This window comes from Pogoniulus pusillus, chromosome 32, assembly GCF_015220805.1.
Source record: "Pogoniulus pusillus isolate bPogPus1 chromosome 32, bPogPus1.pri, whole genome shotgun sequence".
Taxonomy (NCBI): domain Eukaryota; kingdom Metazoa; phylum Chordata; class Aves; order Piciformes; family Lybiidae; genus Pogoniulus; species Pogoniulus pusillus.
In genome coordinates this window covers 15571538-15590858 of record NC_087295.1, presented here as the reverse complement: position 1 = coordinate 15590858, position 19321 = coordinate 15571538, and the positions used below count along the sequence as shown (strand labels likewise).

At 46.9% G+C, this 19321-nt stretch overlaps 1 protein-coding gene across 3 annotated transcripts in view; it reads right to left on the bottom strand.

Moving 5' to 3' along the window:
- Window positions 1-13553, bottom strand: part of CMTM8 (CKLF like MARVEL transmembrane domain containing 8) — a 53403-nt gene extending 39850 nt beyond the window's left edge. The window contains exon 1 of one of the 3 annotated variants that reach the window (XM_064169814.1): window positions 13192-13553. In XM_064169814.1, the coding sequence (XP_064025884.1) occupies window positions 13192-13362 (171 nt within the window). In that variant the 5' untranslated portion in view covers window positions 13363-13553. The remainder of the gene's footprint in view (window positions 1-13191) is intronic. The other 2 variants (XM_064169815.1, XM_064169813.1) reach the window with 2 other exon arrangements.
- Between the last annotated feature and the right edge of the window lie 5768 nt (window positions 13554-19321).

Here is a 19321-nt window from a genome sequence, read left to right as displayed (position 1 = left end):
GATAGGCGGGTGCCTTGGTGACAGAGGACACATAGAAGGTGGAGTTACTAAACACCTTTTTCATCTTCAGCTCTGCTGCTGGAGACTGTCCTCAGGAGATCCTGACACCTGAGGCATCAGAGGAAAGCATGACAGAGTCCTCCCTTGGTTGATGAGGACTGGGTTAAGGAACAGTTGAGTAATCTGGACATCCATAAGTCCATGGCTCCTGGTGGCATGCACCTGCTGGTGCCGAGGGAGCTGGTACAGGTCACTGCCAGAGCACTCTCCACCATCTTCAGTAAGTCATGGTGGAGAGGAGAGGTGCCTGGGAACTGGAGGAGGGCAAACATCACTTCAGAATTCACAAGGGGTAAGAAGGACAACTCACTATAGACCTGCCAGCTGCACCTCCATCCCCAGAAAGGTGATGGAGCAACTCATCCTCAGCACTGTCCTCAGGCATATCAAGGACAAGGGAGGCATTAGGAGCAGTCAAGGTGGTTTTACCAAGGGGGAGTCCTGTTAGACCAACCTGATAGTCTTTTATGAGGACATAACCAGGTAGATTGATGATGGCAGAGCAGTGGATGTGGTTTATCTTGATTTCAGTAAAGCAACTGACACTGTCCCCCACAGCATCCTTGCAGCTAAACTGAGGCAGTGCAATCTGGGTGATCAGAGAGTGAGGTGGATTGGGAAATGGTTGAGGGAAAGAAGTTAGAGAGTTGGGGTCAAGGGGATGGAGTCCAGCTGGAGGCCTGTGACTAGTGGAGTCCCACAGGGGTCAGTACTGGGACCAGTTCTGTTCAATATATTCATCAATGACCTGGCTGAGGGCACAGAGTGCACTGCCAGCAAGTTTGCTGCTGACACCAAAGTGGGTGCAGAGGCTGCCACAGCAGAGGCTGTGCTGCCATTCAGCCAGACTGGGACAGGCTGCAGGGGTGGGCAGGGAGACATGGAATGAAATTCAACAAGGGCAAGTGCAGAGTCTGGCACCTGGGAAAGAACAACCCCAGGGAGCAGGATAGGCTGGGGACTGAGCTGTTGGAAGGAAGCAAAGGATCTGAGGGTCCTAGCAGATGGGAGGGTGACCATGAGCCAGCAATGTGCTCTGGTGGCCAGGAGGGGCAATGCCATTCTGGGGTGGATTAGAAGGGCTGTGGTGAGTAGGTAGAGAGAAGTTCTCCTGCCCCTCTACTCTGCCCTGGTAAAGCTGCATCTGGAGTACTGTGTCCAGTTCTGGGCTCCCCAGTTCAAGAGGGACATAGAACTGCTTGAGAGAGTCCAGCAGAGAGCCACAAAGATGCTGAAGGGAAAGGAACAGCTCTGCTAGGAGGAGAGCCTGAGGGAGCTGGGGCTGTGCTGCTGGGAGAAGAGGAGACTGAGAGGTGACCTCAGCAGTGGTTATAAATATGTGCAGGTGAGTGCCAGGAGGCTGGAGCCAGGCTCTGCTGGGTGATGCCCAGTGCCAGGCCAAGGGGCACTGGGTGGAAGCTGAGGCAGAGGAATTTTCATATAAACATGAGGAGGATTTTTTTCCCTGTGAGGGTGACAGAGCCCTGGCACAGGCTGCCCAGGGGGGTTGTGGAGTCTCCCTCTATGGAGATATTCAAACCTGCCTGGATGTGTTCCTGTGTGATCTGGTCTAGGAGATCCTGCTCTGTCATGGAAGTTGGACTGGATGAGCTTTGGAGGTCCCTTCCAGACCCTGACGTTCTGATTCTGTGATATGTAAATTAGACATATAGGTTATAAAAGGGCATCTCTGAGTAATAGATCTGCATAGCTTCCCCATTTATCATCCACCATCTACTCTGCTTAAGGCAAAAAAAAACCCGTGTATGAAAGAGGTAAAACAACTGATAGCACAACAGCACTTTGAAGGAATTAGGGGGGAATCTTGGTACTAAGTGGGTTGACTGTGCCTTTCTTTTTCCCTAGGTCAATTTTAGCACAGTAGGTCAACATAAAACAAAAAAAGAGGTACAAAGTGTTAATTAAGCTCCTCCTAATCTCAGCCTATTCTGCCAATAAGCACTCTGCACAACAGTATGGGAAAGGCCTTAAGAGAGGTGACCTCTTTATTAGACTTACCCAGGGAACTGGCAGCAGCAGCAGCAGGTGGGGCAAGCACTTTTCTTTAGGACTGAAGAGAAGAACAAAAGAGCCACCCCTTCACCACTGCTAACAAATGGATAGGAAACGACTCGTGGAAAGGAGCTGTAGATCTTTCAGAGCCCAGCAAACAATGTGAGCGCTGATTAGTGTGTACAGACTTCGAGGTAGGTAGGCAGGCAGGCAGGCTTTCATGTTCTTGTTTTGTCTGTGGGTATGTTGGGATGACTGAAGTCAATGGCTAATGTGTAACTGGCTTTAATAGCACCAAATTCTGATTCATTATAACCTTCTCTTTATAACAATACTCGGTGTGTACATTAATTCTTAGTCAGACATCATTCCCATCAACTCATGTGGACTCTACTTGCACCTCTTCTTGGGGTCATCTCATTTGTGTGCTCCTACAGAAAGAGCAGCCACAATTCAAAGTTATGTCATGCATTCCACCACCATTTCTCTAAAACAAGAGGCATTTCAAAAGAAAGTTCAACTCTTAGAGTGAAAATTGCATAAGATGTAGGTTGGTTTGGACTCTGAGGTGTGGTGATGAGTAGAGTTGTTGGGTTCAAGGCAGGACTGGACGTGGCACTTGGTGCCATGGTCTAGCCTTGAGCTCTATGGTAAAGGGTTGGACTTGATGATCTGTGAGGTCTCTTCCAACCTTGGTGATACTGTGTTATTTGGGGGAGTGGGGAGGCAGGGGTGTTCAGGCTAGCATTCCACTGTTCATCCTAATAAGAAAGTGAAAATTGGATGTAACCAAGCCTTAAGGAATTCCATCTCATTTATTATTGTGTACTCTGTTTAACACTTTCTAAGACACCTCATTTCACCTTTAACACATTATCTTGACTTGCTTGCTTCAGGCAAACATTTCCTAGATAATCCTCTGTTACTGCATAAAGAGAATGTAAAGTTCTTTGTCTAAGTGTCTGGTCATGTTTCATGACTGCCAAGTCTAGAAAGAAATTCCAAGTTTGAACAAAGTGTTGAGAAACTTTATTGCCCTGGCTAAGATTCATACCCTTTTTGCTGAGAAATGAAACCAGGAAAACTCTTTATATATATTGAATGGAACAATGAAGATGTACTTAGTAATATAAAAAGTTATCATTATTCCAGTCTTGGTAAATGTCATCATTCAATTACAGTTCTGCAAGCCTATGTGACATGTTGGAATTTGGTTTTACATCTTCAGATGGAGGTCATCATTCAAACAGAAAAAAACATCTTTTCAAGTAGGTTGGTATGTTGCACACTGCTTTTAAAGCTGAGTCTCATTAATACAAGAATCTACCTAAACCAGTAAAATGACATTTGTGGGCTTTCAAAACTAAATATAATAACTACTCAATGACTACTATTTTACTGTCCAACAGTCTTACGTGGCATCCAGCCTCTAACATTAGCCAAACTTCTGTGCATTTGGAGAACAAAACCCACACCAATACTATATTCATTTGTACTGTGCTGTATCTTTGTAATATCACAGAATTTCTTAGATTGGCAAAGCCCTTCAAGCTTGAGTCCAACCATTAGGTTCACACTGACAAGTCCCTGACTAACCCAAAGCCCTCAGCACAATATCTCATCACTATGAATCACTATGCTTGGAAAGGACCACCAGGATCATCCAGTCCAACCTTCATCCCAACAGCCTTCAGCACCAGACCATAGCCTCAAGTGCCACATCCACTCTCCCTTTAAACACCTCCTGGGATGGTGACTCCACCACCTCCCTGGGCAGCCTGTGCCAGTGCCTGACCACCTGCTCAGGAAAGAACTTCCTCCCAACAGCCAACCTAAACCTGCCCTGATGCAACTTGAGGCCATTTCCTCTTAGCATTAGTAATTTGGGAGCAGAGACCAGCTCCAGCCTCACCACAACCTCCTTTTAGGTAGTTGGAGAGGACACTAAGGTCCCCTCTCAGCCTCCTCTTCTCCAGACCAAGCACCCCCAGCTCCCTCAGCCACTCCTCACAGGCCATGTTTGTCAGAGCTCTCCCCAGCCTCGTTGCCCTTCTCTGCACTGCTTCAGCACCTCAATGTGCCTCTTATACTGTGGTGACCAAAACTGGACACAGTACTTGAGGGGTGGTCTCACAAGTGCTGAGTACAGGGGAAGATCACCTCCCTACTCCTGCTGGTCACACCATTGCTGATCCAAGCTGATCACAAGGAAGCAGAAATATTTTCATCTTGGAGGCCAACTGGCAATCCACAAGAGTGAATGTGCTCTAACTGTATTGCACAATGCAATGAACATGGCTTATGCACATGGTGAGGCTTGGAAATACAAACCAGAAACCCTAGCAGGCATCCTGCTTTCCCACCTATTCTGAATTTCTCATACTGAAGAACTTTCCAGGCTTCTTCTAAAACCTTTCACTGAGCTCATCATAAGACAGTGGTCTGGCCGGAAAAAAAAGTGTGTCCAACCTGCTCTATGTCCATGTCTCAGCTAAAAGCATTAGTTGAAAAAGAAAGCACCTGCCATAATGCAAGAACCAAACACGTCACCATAGTCAACAATAACCTCCCAAGTTAGTGTACCAGTGCAACTATTCCTAATATCCCTCTGAAATGGCATGTTTTTTCATAGCTTTGTTCTTCATTAAACCATTAAAGATGGATGTCTTGTACTGAACAGAGCTTGTTCTCTCCATTGCCTCACACTTCCTTCTCATAACACCCTCATTTACAATCTTCTGTGTTGATTATCTGTGTCAAGCCTGAAGAAGAGCAGTCTGGGTTAAGATCAAGCAAAATAGGCCCTAAGCAAGTTAACCTGAGCTTTTAGTCAAAGAAGGCTTGAAGGAATGACAGGAGTGGCTGAGAGCAGCCAGGCGGAGAGGGACCTGGGAGTACTGGTAGAGAGTAGCTGAAGCTGAGGCAGCAGTGCCCAGGAGGGCAGCAGAGCCAATGGCATCCTGGGCTGGCTCAGGAGCAGTGTGGGCAGCAGGACAAGGGAGGTTCTTCTGCCCCTGTCCTCAGCACTGCTCAGGCCATACCTTGAGTGCTGTGTCCAGTTCTGGGCCCCTCAATTCAAGAGAGATGTTGAGGTGCTGGAAGGTGTCCAGAGAAGGACAGCAAGGCTGGGGAGGGGCCTGGAGAACAGCCCTGTGAGGAGAGGCTGAGGGAGCTGGGGGTGTGCAGCCTGGAGGAGTTCACAGGAGACCTCATTGCTCTCTACAACTACCTGAAGTGAGGTTGTAGCCAGGTGGGGTTGGTCTCTTCTGCCAGACAAGCAGCAACAGAACAAGGGGACACAGTCTCAAGCTGTGCCAGGGCAGGTCCAGGCTGGATGTTAGGAGGCAGTTCCTGGCAGAGAGAGTGACTGGCATTGGAATGGGCTGCCCAGGGAGGTGGTGGAGTCGCCATCCCTGGAGGTGTTGAAGCAAAGCCTGGATGAGGCACTTAGTGCCATGGTCTAGTGCACTGGATAGGGCTGGTTTGGACTGGATGATCTTGGAGGTCTTTTCCAACCTGGTTGATCCTATGATTCTATGACAAAAAAAACCCAAACAAACCAGCACCCACAAGAGCTGGAGAGATAAGTCTTGTGACAAGAGACAAAAGAGTGCACAAGAGAGACAGGCATAAGCATGTGTTGAAATATTTTCCATTACTATGCAACAACACCAAAAATGAAGGTATTTACACATCTTAATTCCAGCATCAAGCAAGTATGTATTACATACAGTCTGTAATTACATGACTACATACTTCTCCCTTCCCCACATCACCACCTGTGTGCACCAACAGAGGGGAGAGCCTTCTGCACTACTAATGCCTTCTCCTATTTTGTCTTACATGTGTGGCCAGCAGACTCTTTCTCTGCCTGCAACTCAGGGCACTGTATGCACATAGGCTCATTAAAAATGCTTTGTTAACCGAATTATCTCACAGGTCATTAGTAAACCATCTCACATCTCTGTGAGATAAAGAGGTGTAGTGTCTGAATTTCACAGATGGCACACTAAAATTATGCTCAAAAGTACTTCTTGCCAAACTTCACTGGAAAACCCTTTCCCTCCCAGCACTTGCCATGGCACTGCATTTTGCCTCTCCAGAACATAGCAACTGCTAACTACAGCTACACAGCAACTACAACTACATAGCAACTACGGCTGCAAATAAGAATTTCTTTTGCATCTCAGACCCAAAGCAGGAGATTCAGAGAAGAAGACAAAAAACGAGCTCACTCGAAATGCCAGGCTTACTTGTCTATAGTGCAAGCAGAAGATAACAATCAGATTTCCCAAGGAAGCAATTAGGCAGGGGGCCACTCTTTCTCTTTGAATAATCCCTTTCCTTACTCATGACATGCCTTCCTCCAGCGCTGCAGGCACAACATCCCAGTAACTCCCAGAAAAGCTCTCCTGTGCAGTGACTGCGACGGAAGTTTCTTGATAAAAATAACATGATCACGCAGGTTTTGACTGGATTCCACAGCCTTCTCATTTCAGGGCTTAACAACATGGAATAAATCATTCCAGGGAGAAGGCAGGAACTGCAGTGTGGAAAGAGGTTAAATATATACATACATATATATATATATATATATATATATATATATATATATATATATATATATATATATAAAGATGAGGGGAGAAAAAACCAAACCAAAACAAAAGAAAGACAAGACAACAATTACCAAGAAGAGGGCCAGGAATCTGGACTCGTTCTAGGACAAAGCAGAAGATCAAACACCTCCACTATTTGCTGTACCTTACAGTACTATTGTCTTCACAAGCAACTCGGTCCCCATGGTATAATTACCATGGCATGTGGGACTTCTGCAGGAGAAAGGAAAAAAAAAAGTCTTCCAAAGCATTCCTGGTTTTGTTATTTGACTAACAGGCCTAGCTGGAAAAAGACAGCTTTCAGGGATCTAATCCAAAGCTCTTTGTAACTGGTTCATTAACCTTTGTCATCAGACCGTGAGTTTTAGGCTTAGCACTCATCCTCACCCAGCTACAGCACCTGGAAGCTACACCTATTGCATTAGCAGTAACAGGAGCATTGCACACTTGAACAACAGACAGACACAGGCTACTGAACACAAAAAACATATTTGGAATTAGCTTTGGGTTGTATAAGAATTTCTGTAGGTGAAAAAGAAAGAAATTGTTTCCAGAGTTTGAGAGGAGTGAGGGAGAAGAATTACTTTGACTAACCACCCAAGAACGAAGTTGACATTTAAGATTGCCATCAAAGCACTCTTCCCATGAAGAGCTAAAGACATTTCTTACATACTCCACCTAAACCTTGAGTGATTGAGAAGATTTTGCACTTTTGGCCTTTTGTGAAACACCTACATTCAGTTTCAGAGGTATTTTCACCCTCTCACTTTGTCAGTCCTAATACTGTTTTCATTTGCACTTGAAGCACATTCAAGACAGCACCTTTCAAAGCTTCTGCTTTCTCGTGTTCCCCAAACTGTTCCCTCTTCCCAAGGAAACACCCTGATAACGTTCAGGAGACCAAAGACCTCTACGGAAACAGAACTTTAAACAGTTATATGATCCTAGGGGAAGATGGAAATCATGTGGGTGTGTACCCCCACTACACTAAGGACAGTTTCACAAAGGTTGTCAGTGGAACAACAGCACTTAAATAGGGAGAACAGAAACCTGACTTCAGTTAGAGTTTTGTCTGATCAAGAGCAAAGGAGAGAGCTTCAACTTTACATTGTGCTTTATCTCATTTATACATGGGAAGATGAAGCTACTGGATTAAATGACTTGTGGAGTAGAGGATACTCAGTAATTCAAAGTGTATCAGTTTAAAACCATGTTTAGACCCTGCTCTGGGCAAAGCACTTTTTTCAACACATCGGAAGATAGCTCAGTGTTGTTAGCTACATGCAGGCAGACATACTGTGACTGGATTGAAATATGTATTATAAGAAGAAACAAAACCAAACAGCACTACCAAAAATACCCTCAAACAAAAGCCACCAAGAAAAAAAGCCTTCCTCACAAAAAAAGAAAGTCTTGCTGCTACTCAGGTGAGAAAAAGGGCTTTATGAAACTCCTTCCATGTTTCTGAGGGCCAGTGCAAGGGGTGCAAGTGGCACATGGGATCTATAGGCAAAACTCTGAACTGCACTCAGAGTGGGCATAAGACTAAAGGGAAAAGTTAAATGCAAGAAGAGCTTAAAAAATTAAGTACAATTTTGTCTTTTAGCCTTTTCACAGTAGATGGTCCCACTGTATTACTTTTGTTTGCCTTAACACTTACACGATTTCACAGCTAACTTAATTCAAAACCTAAGTATCTGTAGGCAACTGTGATGCATCTCTGAGAAAAGAGTAGAAAAGACTATTGAGCAAATATTTGGACATGTCCAGTTGTTTCAGCAATCTAATTTAAACCTGACACAAATTTCAACAGCTAACCACTCTACTAAAATAAATTAATTCCCCAAGATTTATTTTCTCAGCTAGGCCTTCAAAGGTCTTATGATTGAAGAACAACAAAGTAGTGATTTTTTTTGTTAAATTATATTTTTAGTTATCCAAAAATGTAATTTCAAAACAGAATTTTACGTGGTGACAATAAAGTAAATTACTTCAGGCTTCTATTGCAAATACAGGTCTTACTCTGAGTATTTCACTCAAAGAATAACCTGCATAGAATCACAGCAAGAAATGCAACTGTAATTATGATTTACTAAGATTTACACCATCAGAAAGTGTCATTTGCAGCAGCAAAATAACCTTCCAAACCTTTACAAGCTGTGTAGTATATGTTTTTGTTAAGGACAAACAACCATCACAAGCCTTAAAATCAGCAGGGTGATTTTGAAGAGAAACTGTATCTAACAGCACAGTGGAATGAAGCAACACACTGAAAGAATCAATGCCATTCTGCTAGACAGTAAATATTGTTCAAATATCTATAGCAACCACGGAACTCTCCACTTCTGCAAAGTGATTTATGATGCTTGACTTAGAAGCTGATGTGAAGCTCTGAGAAGGTATCGCTAGTGGTCATTCTTCTTGTCCATAAAATCCCCAGGAAGACAAATACCTGGGCTACCATTACACAGAAAGGAAACAGTCAAAAGAGTTCTGGAAAGTGCTAAACTTGCCACTTTTGAAAACATAAATCCTCCTTGGGGGGTAGGCATGTGAGTCACACTATGCTAATAAGCATCAGTTATTTTCTTTAGGATATAGTTTTACTGCAGTGTCAACTCGGGTGTTTGACATCTGAATTAAAGGCCATGTAACATGACTTTGTATCTTATATACTACTTTTCAGCTTGGTGTGCCTTACAAAGATATGTATTCATATTCCACCAATGCCAAAGTCATTCAGAGGTGTTAGCAGCCAACTAAGACCAGTGAATTCAAGTCTCTCAGGTCAGAAGCCCCTGCCCTGTTCAACAAGCGGCATTCCTTCTTTGTACAAGCAATCCGGATATAGCTTCCACACACCAAAGCTGTGGTTTATGTGAGTTTCCAAAGGACTCTTTCTGAAGTCTAGTGGCATTTTCCATTTTGCTCTTTGTACTGTAATAAACTGACTCCAGTCCTTCCCCAGTAAGCAGCAGGAAACCTTGCATGCTCTCTGGTCACAGAGACAGACGTAGAACATGGAAATCTGTCAGCACCAGGTAATTCAGACTGCAGTTCTGTGTTCATTCATGCTAGATGTTGTGTAGTGCTAGACCAAACAGTATTACATAATTAAGATGAAGCACATTTGGGTACATGACCCCTTTACTGAAGAATAACCAAAGTCAACCATGTCCCAGATCTGTACTGGTTTTAAAGCAGCTGTGTAAAGGACAGATAACCCTGATCCATCATAAAACCTGTCCTGAGAAAGCTAACTCCTTTTGACAAAGATGAAAGAGCATCCTGACTTAGTGACAGACCAGACTTTTGCACCACTGCAACAATCTCCTGATAGGAGCTGTTAGACTGAATTTATTGTGTCATTAAAGCACAGCCTCAGTGCAGAAACAGGCTGGCTACCAGCGCATGTGGAAATCCACCCAGCACTTAATTCACCTTCACAGCACCCAAACTAGGGAAGAGTAAATCCCAATTGAGATCATAGAATCATAGAATTAACCAGGTTGGAAGAGACCTCCAAACTCATCCAGTCCAACCTATCGCCCAGCCCTATCCAGTCAACCAGACCATGGCACTAAGTGCCTCATCCAGTCTTTTCTTGAACACCTCCAGGGATGGTGACTCCACCACCTTCCTGGGCAGCCCATTGCAATGGTAAATCCTTCCTTTCAAGGACAGAAAGCTTTGATTTATGTAGTAACTTTGTGCTTTCCTATTCTCTTTGGCTGGAGAACAGCACAATTTGCCCTTTGCAAAGTGAAGAGTTCAGTTTTCCGAGTCAGGAGTCACAGGATGCAGTCCTCTTGCTGCATGCACGTCACTGGCAAACAGCAGTGAGAACCAAACACCTAGCAGTCCCACGGTGAGAACTTTCAGAACACGTACTGCTATTGCTTAACACTCCTATCTTAGCTTTAATACAGTACCCTAATAAACGTGTATTACTGAAAACAGTCCTCTTCTCTTGTTTGCCACACAGATGTCTCCAGAGCAGGAGCAGGAGAAGCAAAAGGGTTCTCTCAGCACAGCTGTTGCACTTTAGAGCTTGGTGTCAGGACTGAAAATGACCTACCAGGCTGCAAACTCCTAAGACTGAAATACAGATACACAGAGGAGTTTGTCCCAGCTACAGATTTGCAGATTCTCAGTGGAAGGACTGTGCTGTGAACCTGAAGGATCAGTACTGAGGATCAGAAAAACACTGAAGAGCTAATTTGTGCAGGCAAACCCCAGTTTTTTAGATATAGAGGGCGATCAGAACAGCAGCTCCATTACTGCTGAATATGCACAGCCGGTTTTGAAATAGACATCTTGTATCAAATTAGTCATGTTCTCTTAAAGCACTCTTTCAGAAAACAAAACCAACCCAAACAACAGCCCAGAACACACAAAACTGGTGAAAAAGGTTTGGTCAAAACCCAATCAATGACATACATATATAGACACAGATAGATAGATAGACACACAAGTAAACTCACTTGTTTTATTTTAATAACTGGCTTTATTTCAGTTCTATATCAAGGTGTTCACTGCTTTTTCCCCTTTAATTTCATAGAACAGCTACTCTACCAGCTTTAAAACAAGGAAGATTAAGAAGTTTTTCCTCCAAGGCAGTATCTAGCAGTACTCTGCTCTGTAGGACCTCCCTTACTGCCTTTGACTTCGTATTAACTGTCCTCCATTCGCTCAAATTACATCATCACAAACCACTGTAAGTCCAAGTACATTAGACTGCTGTCGGCTCCTTTCAGTTGGCCAGGAGCTGCACATCTGCTGATCAATAAAAATACATACTTTTGTGGAAGCCTGTAGTGCAGACACAATTCTACACTGGTCTACAAAGTTCTAGTGCACTGAGGTTCTTTCCAAAGCTGGTAATAGTGTTCTCACTTAAGTACTTATGAAACTTAAACAAAAGCCGGCTCTAAATGTCAATATTAAAGGACTCAAGTATGTAAAAACGGTGACTGAATCTTATAACTACTTCAGGAGGCAGGAATGGCTGATAGGAAACCAAGCACACCTGAAAAATCACCACCATTCTGTTTAGAAAGGAAAGCTACACAAACACTCTCACTGCTCAACACAACCTAGAAAGCACCCTTCCAACAACATATAAGCAGGAGGCTGTGCATGCCCTATGGCCATGCAGCTCAATGTAAGTAAGGGCAGCTGCTGCAGTATTCAAAGCCAGGCTGAATACATGACATTCCAGAAGGGGCTGGGAAAAGCCTTGGGCACCTCTCTGACAATCTACAGTAAGATCATGCTTCAGACAAAGTCCAAGGAGGTTTGCAATTCTATTGTGATTAATAACTGAAAAACAACAACACAGAAAGCCACTTTTATTCCAAAACCTGACTACTTTATTCACAGATCTACCACAACCCTAACAATGAAGCATCTCTTGTATTTTACAACTGAAAAGAGCTTACAGTCACCTAAGATTGCCAGAACTCCCACCCAAGCCGGCACACCAACTAACAGCAGGCTCTGACTTTACACAGCGCCACTACTTGCCCACACAGCAGCCATCCCCTCTCGCATGGCACCGTTCCTGACAGAAGCCCCATGCTGCACGTCTGCCCAAAGCTTTGCTTGGTTGTTCCAACTTTGAAGTCAGCAAAACCAACAGCCATTCCACTGCTCCAGTGAAGCACAACCTTATCAAGCCTTGGAAATTAATCTGCTCGGATAAATTAATCCTTGCTGCACCATCAAAGCAAAAACATCGCACAGGACACTCAAAAACCTAGCTGTGGCAACCAGCTCCTTAACTATTAACAGCGGGCTTAAACGAAAAGCAGTTTGAAGGGGAGATGCTTAGCACACTGAGAGCAGGCAGCTCTGCAGAGGACTCGCAGCGTTGTGTTTGTCACTGTCTGCCATACGACTGATGGCTGAACCTACACTGCCTGGCCGCCTCTACAGTCGTTGGCACCTCCAAAAGCATCTGCAAAAAATGAAATCGTTGTCAAAGCCAAAGGCTGTTCGCTGATACGCCGCTCTGCACAGGTGCATCCAGTCAGCAAGGCATAAGGAAGTAAGTTTTTACTCCCCACCGATGAAGGCAGCAGCTCACATCGCGGTTATCAATGCTGCTCTGTGAAGTACGAAGCGCTTGCAGCCAGTGTAGCTAAAGCAAAGTCTCCAAAAAGCAGCTGCCAATCTGCCAAAGCTAATTTTCCTGCCAGGAGAGCTGATGACACCACAGACACCACCCAGGGTTACGGATGGACGTGCCCCGTACTCCTCCGGCGTGAGCCGATAGCTCCCCGCAGGACGAGAGCGTTCCCCCGCATCCCGCCCTTGCTCCCCAGCGTCCCTTCCCGCCGCTCAGCTGCGTGGGGACAGAGCAGCCTCTAAACCACAGCCAGACCTTTCCACCGCGGTGACTAAAACCCGCCTCAGCGCCCTGCACCCGCCCAAGGCCCCACCACCCCCAGGCCAGGCCCGGCTCCGCCGGGGTCGCCGCCGGCCCGGGGTCACTCACGATCTCTGTCACCATGAGGAGCCCGGGCAGAGTCCGCAGGAACTCCCTGTCGTAGGCGAGGGTGCTGGAGCTGGCCGACAGGTTGGCGGTGAAGGAGCTGCTGGTGGTGGTGACCGTGTGGGAGCGAGGGCGCGACGGCTGCTCCTGAGGCGGCGGCACCGGCGGCTCCATCGTCGGCGCCGTGGGGCTGCCCCGAGCCGCCCGGGCCAGCGCCGAGCCCGGCCGCGGGGCGCAGACAGGGACGGCTGCCTCCTCACCGGCGGCGGGAGCGGGGTCCCGGCGCACCGCTTTGTGTGCTTGCGGCACCGCGGCAGCCCCTCGCCTCGCCGCGGGGAGGGTGCTTGGGCCGGCCCCTGTCGGAGGGGCGGGCCCCGGCGGGGCGCCGCCAGCCCAGGAGCCCTCACGTAGCTGCCCCCGCGGCGGGCAGTGTGCGGCAGCGCGGCCCGCGGTTGGTGGGGAGGGGGATCCCCAGCGGGAGATAAGGTTCCACTGCGGGGGCATCGCGGGTCCTCTGGAGCCATATCCTGACCCCTGGGACTTCCGTGCGCCCGAAGCCCTTGGGGTCACATCGGCTTCCAGCGTGGTCGAAGAGCCAAGCTGAGCCAGCCGCTCTCTGGAGAAACCCCGCGGGAAGCCATGCCGCAGCCTCACAGGTGAGCACGGCGTGGGGAGGTCCGCCCCAGCCACCTGCCATCGCCATCCATCTAGAGCGTCGCCTTCGGCCCCGCGGGCGGCACAGAGGGGACACACCGGCTCCTGCCGCCGCCCGGAGCCGCCGCCGAGTGCCCCAGGCAGGGAAGGAGAGGCGAGGAGGTACCGCAGACCTCCCTGAGCTGAAAATCGGGGATTTAGCTGCCATCTCCCTGGTGTGAAAGACTTTATAAGCCACGAAAGTCACTGAAAGTCGAAAGCACGAGGTCGTCGCTAGCCTACTACCCGACAGCGTTGAGCTGTTCCCTAATAGTACGGTTTAGTACCTCTCCAGAGTAGTCTTAAACAAGCACAAAACCGAACCAAGCAGCCAACGACCCATACATTTCTGAGTCACCTAAGAGCTTCTAAAGTGGAGCTGCGCTCCACAAAAAGGCTACTGTTTCAACAAGCAAGCAGCTTGGAGCTCTTTGTTCAACGTTCAGTGACCCGGGTGCATTAGCAGAACACCTGCGTGCGGCAGCCCGGTGGAAACGTTTCCCGTGTGTCTGGGGGCTGTTGTTCTTGAATAGCTTACTGCTGCTCTCCTACTGCCTGACAAAGGATGCATTTTGCAGTGGTAGCTTTCGGCAAGGGATTGAATCATAGAATCAACAAGGTTGGAAGAGACCTCCAAGCTCAGCCAGTCCAACCTAGCACCCAGCCCTAGCCAGTCAACCAGACCATGGCACTAAGTGCCTCATCCAGCCTTTGCTTGAACAGACAATTTAGGCTCTATGGCTGAACATAGTTCTCTTGTTGTGGTTTGGGTCCAGCCAGCCACTCATACAATTGCCCCTCCCCTCCCTCTAAATGGGATAGGAAGGAGAACTGGGAGAAAAAGGCAAAACCCTGCAGGCTGAGATAAGGAAATTTTGATAGAACAGCACAAGGATACAGTGAGAATCAGGGAGAAGGAATAGTCCATACTGTGAGAGATACAAACCACAGCACTGACTGTGATGGCCTAGCCCAGCTGCCTGACTTCTGATTCTTGACCCACCACCACCACAGTATCCCGCTCAAAGCACCCATGCCTGCCCCAGACAGCCCTTCCCTTATATAGTGGGCATGACATCAGTATGGTATTGAACACCTCATATTGTGGCCCCTTCCCAGCTTCTTGTGGATTAACAAAATAAACTAACAAAAAGCCACACCAAACAAAAAACCTTAACCCTATCCTAGCCAAACCCAGGACATCTCCTAAAACTTTTTTTTTGTAACAGTAAATTAGTCTAAATACATTGTACCTAATAATTAATAAAGATTAACATTTTTTTTCCTGCTTATCTGTGTTTGACGTTTTGTTCACAGTATCACAGAATCACAGAGCATCTTAGATTGAAAGGGATGTTAGAGATTATCTACTCCAACTTGTGCCAGGGGAGGTCTAGGATGGATGTTAGGAGGAAGTTCTTCACAGAGAGAGTGATGATTGGCATTGGAATGGGCTGCCCAGGGAGGTGGTGGAGGCACCGTCCCTGGAGGTGTCCAGGAAAAGCCTGGATGAGGCACTTGGTGCCATGGCCTGGTTGATTGGAATTATGTGAGAAGGGAGGAGGAGGGTGGCAGAATTTCACAGTATCATCATCAGGGTTGGAAGAGACCTCATCAAGTCCAACCCTTTACCACAGAGCTCAAGGCCAGACCATGGCACCAAGTGCCACGTCCAGTCCTGCCTTGAACAGCTCCAGGGACGGTGACTCCACCACCTCCCCGGGCAGCCCATTCCAGTGTCCAATGACTCTCTCAGGGAAGAACTTTCTCCTCACCTCCAGCCTAAATCTCCCCTGGCACAGCCTGAGGCTGTGTCCTCTCGTTCTGGTGCTGGCCACCTGAGAGAAGAGAGCAACCTCCTCCTGGCCACAACCTCCCCTCAGGTAGTTGTAGACAGCAATAAGGTCTGCCCTGAGCCTCCTCTTCTCCAGGCTAACCAATCCCAGCTCCCTCAGCCTCTCCTCGTAGGGCTGTGCTCAAGGCCTCTCCCCAGCCTCGTTGCCCTTCTCTGGACACGCTCAAGCATCTCAACGTCCCTCTTAAACTGGGGAGCCCAGAACTGAACACAGCACTCAAGGTGTGGTCTAACCAGTGCAGAGTACAGGGGCAGAATGACCTCCCTGCTCCTGCTGACCACACCATTCCTGATGCATGCCAGGATGCCACTGGCTCTCTTGGCCACCTGGGCACACTGCTGGCTCCCATACAGGAAGAAACTGGTCCTTGTGTGTGACTGTGTCTTCATTCACAGTATGTGTCACAGCAGAGGCTCCACGCAGTTCTTGGGATGTGTGTTGCTCTGTCTCTGCGGAGCCTCCATATACTCAGACGCACGCAAGACGTTCTGCACTTAAAACGGCAGAAGAAAAGTGGCTGAGTTTTACAAGGATGAACTGCAGGGCATCAGAGCTGAGATGCCAGCCACTTGGCATCTCATCTTATGAGAAGAAAAAAAAACCCAAACAACACAAATCATTCAACACATCTCAGTCATGGAAGAGGAACTTCACATGTTTCGGCAAAGTCATGTGTTTTGGTGGAGTCACCAGCATTTCTCTGCCAGTTGCATTGCTGCTTTAGTCCTTTTGCTGAAGTAAGAGCTGAGATTTTAAAGGAAGAGAACACATCTGTGCACTGGTCTTTTTCAGCCAACTTGTAACTAAAAAGTGCTTTATCTGATTGTTCAGCACTGCCAAGCCTCCTTCCAATGCCAGGTCTGCTTTGAACTGCTGTTTGTGAGGATCCATTGTAACAGTATTGACTTTCACCTCTGAAAGACTCATCTTTTCAGGATCCCACCTAAAAGATCAGTAAGCAAAAGTGAGTAAATATGGGGCTAAAATCCATGCCAATAGCAAAACTGACACACATCTCAAATGGTGTGAGACGTTCACATCACTTGCCCTTTGAGAAGCAGTTTATTTTTCACTGGATGTTGGTTCTCACCACGTCTCTAGGATGTTACTCAGTAGTCCTAGCTATAATGCACGGTGCTAAAACTGTGATGGTTTGGGAGTCATCTCCTCCAAACCCCCCTTATGAAATCACCCAGACTAGGCTCAACCAGCTGGAAAGTTAAGGAATGAAGCTTTGTATTCACAGCTCAGCACAAGATACAAGCAGAGAGTTACAACAGTTACAGCTACAGACAGAAATAGACAAGGTAAAGATAACACAGAAACACAACAGCCCTGCCAGAAACCAGAGTGCCCAGGAGGAGCTCCCAACCACCCTTCCACCTTCTCCCCACCCCTCTACCTTCTTCCAGAGTTTGGCTGATATGCCAGGTGAGCTTGGAGGATCAGCCAGGGATGTTAGAAAGCAGAAGGATTACACAGAAGCAGCCCAGGACACCAGCTGTGACAGACACACACACACACACACGGACACTGTCCCTCCCACTCTGTCTTACCTGTGTTTTGTGGTTTTGTTTTTATACATCTCAGCAAGCCTATGAGTGAAGTAGACACCAGCATTGTTTCCTTTTCACAGCCTATAATCTATTTTTTCTCATTATCCCAATTTGCCTCAAACTAGCACAAAAATTGTGTGTTTATTTTGCTTGCTAAACTTCTGAAGGTCAGTGTTGTTTCTCTTTTGACTATCACAATCTGAACAATCAATTTCATCACTCTTGGTCTGCACAGCTATCATATGAGCATCCCAGGCCGAGTGGGAAGAAAAGTAAACCAAAACACAGAAAAATATTTGTTTTTTCTTTCAACAATATTAATCTACTCATATAGTATATTTTCAATGTCTGTTATAGAGGCCTAGTATCATGTCTAATTCAACAGAATCATAGAATCACACAGATTGGAAGACACCTCCAAGCTCATCCAGTCCAACCTAGCACCCAGCCCTAGCCAATCAACCAGACCATGGCACTAAGTGCCCCAGCCAGGCTTGGCTTCAACACCTCCAGGGATGGTGAGTCCACCACCTCCCTGGGCAGCCCATTCCAATGCCAATCACTCTCTCTGGCAGGAACTTCCTCCTAACATCCAGCCTAAACCTTCTCCTGGCACAGCTTGAGACTGTGTCCCCTTGTTCTGTTGCTGCTTGCCTGGCAGCAGAGCCCAACCCCACCTGGCTACAGCCTCCCTGCAGGTAGTTGTAGAGAGCAGTGAGGTCTGCCCTGAGCCTCTTCTTCTGCAAGCTGCACACCCCCAGCTCCCTCAGCCTCTCCTCACAGGGCTGTGCTCCTAGGCCCCTCACCAGCTTTGTCTCCCTTCTCTGCTTGGGATTGTTGTGGCTGAAGTGCAGAACCCTGCACTTGGTCTTGTTCAGTCTCATCCCATTGGCCTCCGCCCACCCATCCAGCCTGGTCAAGTCCCTCTGCAGGGCTCTCCTACCCTCCAACAGCTGCACAGCTGCTCCTAGCTTGATGTCATCTGCAAACTCACTGATGCTCGACTCAATCTCCTGGTCCAGATCAATAAAGATATTGAACAGGACTGTGCCCAGCACTGATCCCTGGGGCACACCACCAGTGACAGCTGCCAACTGGATGTGGCACCATTCACCACCATGCTCTGGGCCCAGCACTCCAGTCAGTTCTTGACCCATTTCGGAGTGAATCTGTCCAAGCCAGGAGCTGCCAGCTGTGCCAGGAGCTTGTTGTGGCAGACAGTGTCAAGGACTTTGCTGAAGTCAAATCAGACTAAATCCACAGCCTGCTCCACATTCACCAGGCAGGTAGCCTGATCATAAAAGAGATCATGTTGGTCAGGCAGGACCTGCTCTTCCTAAACCCATGCTACTGGAACTGGACAGCTACATTTCTGAGCCACCTTCCTGAGCACTGGCTGCCACTCTGACTTCCTTAGCACATTAATCCCTGGCAAACATATTCAAAGAGTGAGTTTCACTTGAAATAAAAAAGGCAAACACTCCAGAATCTATTCTATATCACTGCCATTCCAGGAAGCAATTTCCATTCTTTAAGTTGACAACATAATAGCTTACATTTTGAACGTTAATTGTGAGGCTCTGATTGTTTTTGGTTTGCAGGTTTGCATCCTTGCACCGAAGGCTAGAACTGGAAAGCCTACACAGACCTTCCAAGCTTAAGCTAGATATTTTTACATGTAGATAGCATCAGAAGCAAAATAACTCAATGCTGCTACTTGAACAATCAACCTTTTATTTCAGAACTATTGGGAGAGAAGAAGGTGGCCCATTTCCTGAATTTTAAATTAACCTTTTCAGGGGAGGACTGGTGAAGCTCTTAAAGAGCAGTCATTTGTAACCTCTGTTTGTAAGCTACTATGAAACAAACCGTGATCAGAAAAAGCAGTACAGCCTTTCAGTGTACATGTTTGTTAGGAAGGGGAAATCAGTTAATGCAAGATTATATTGTCCAAAATTAATCTTGTTTATTACTTTTGATATTCAGAGCTCTCACCACCCCTGACCACTAATTTAATAATAAGAATCA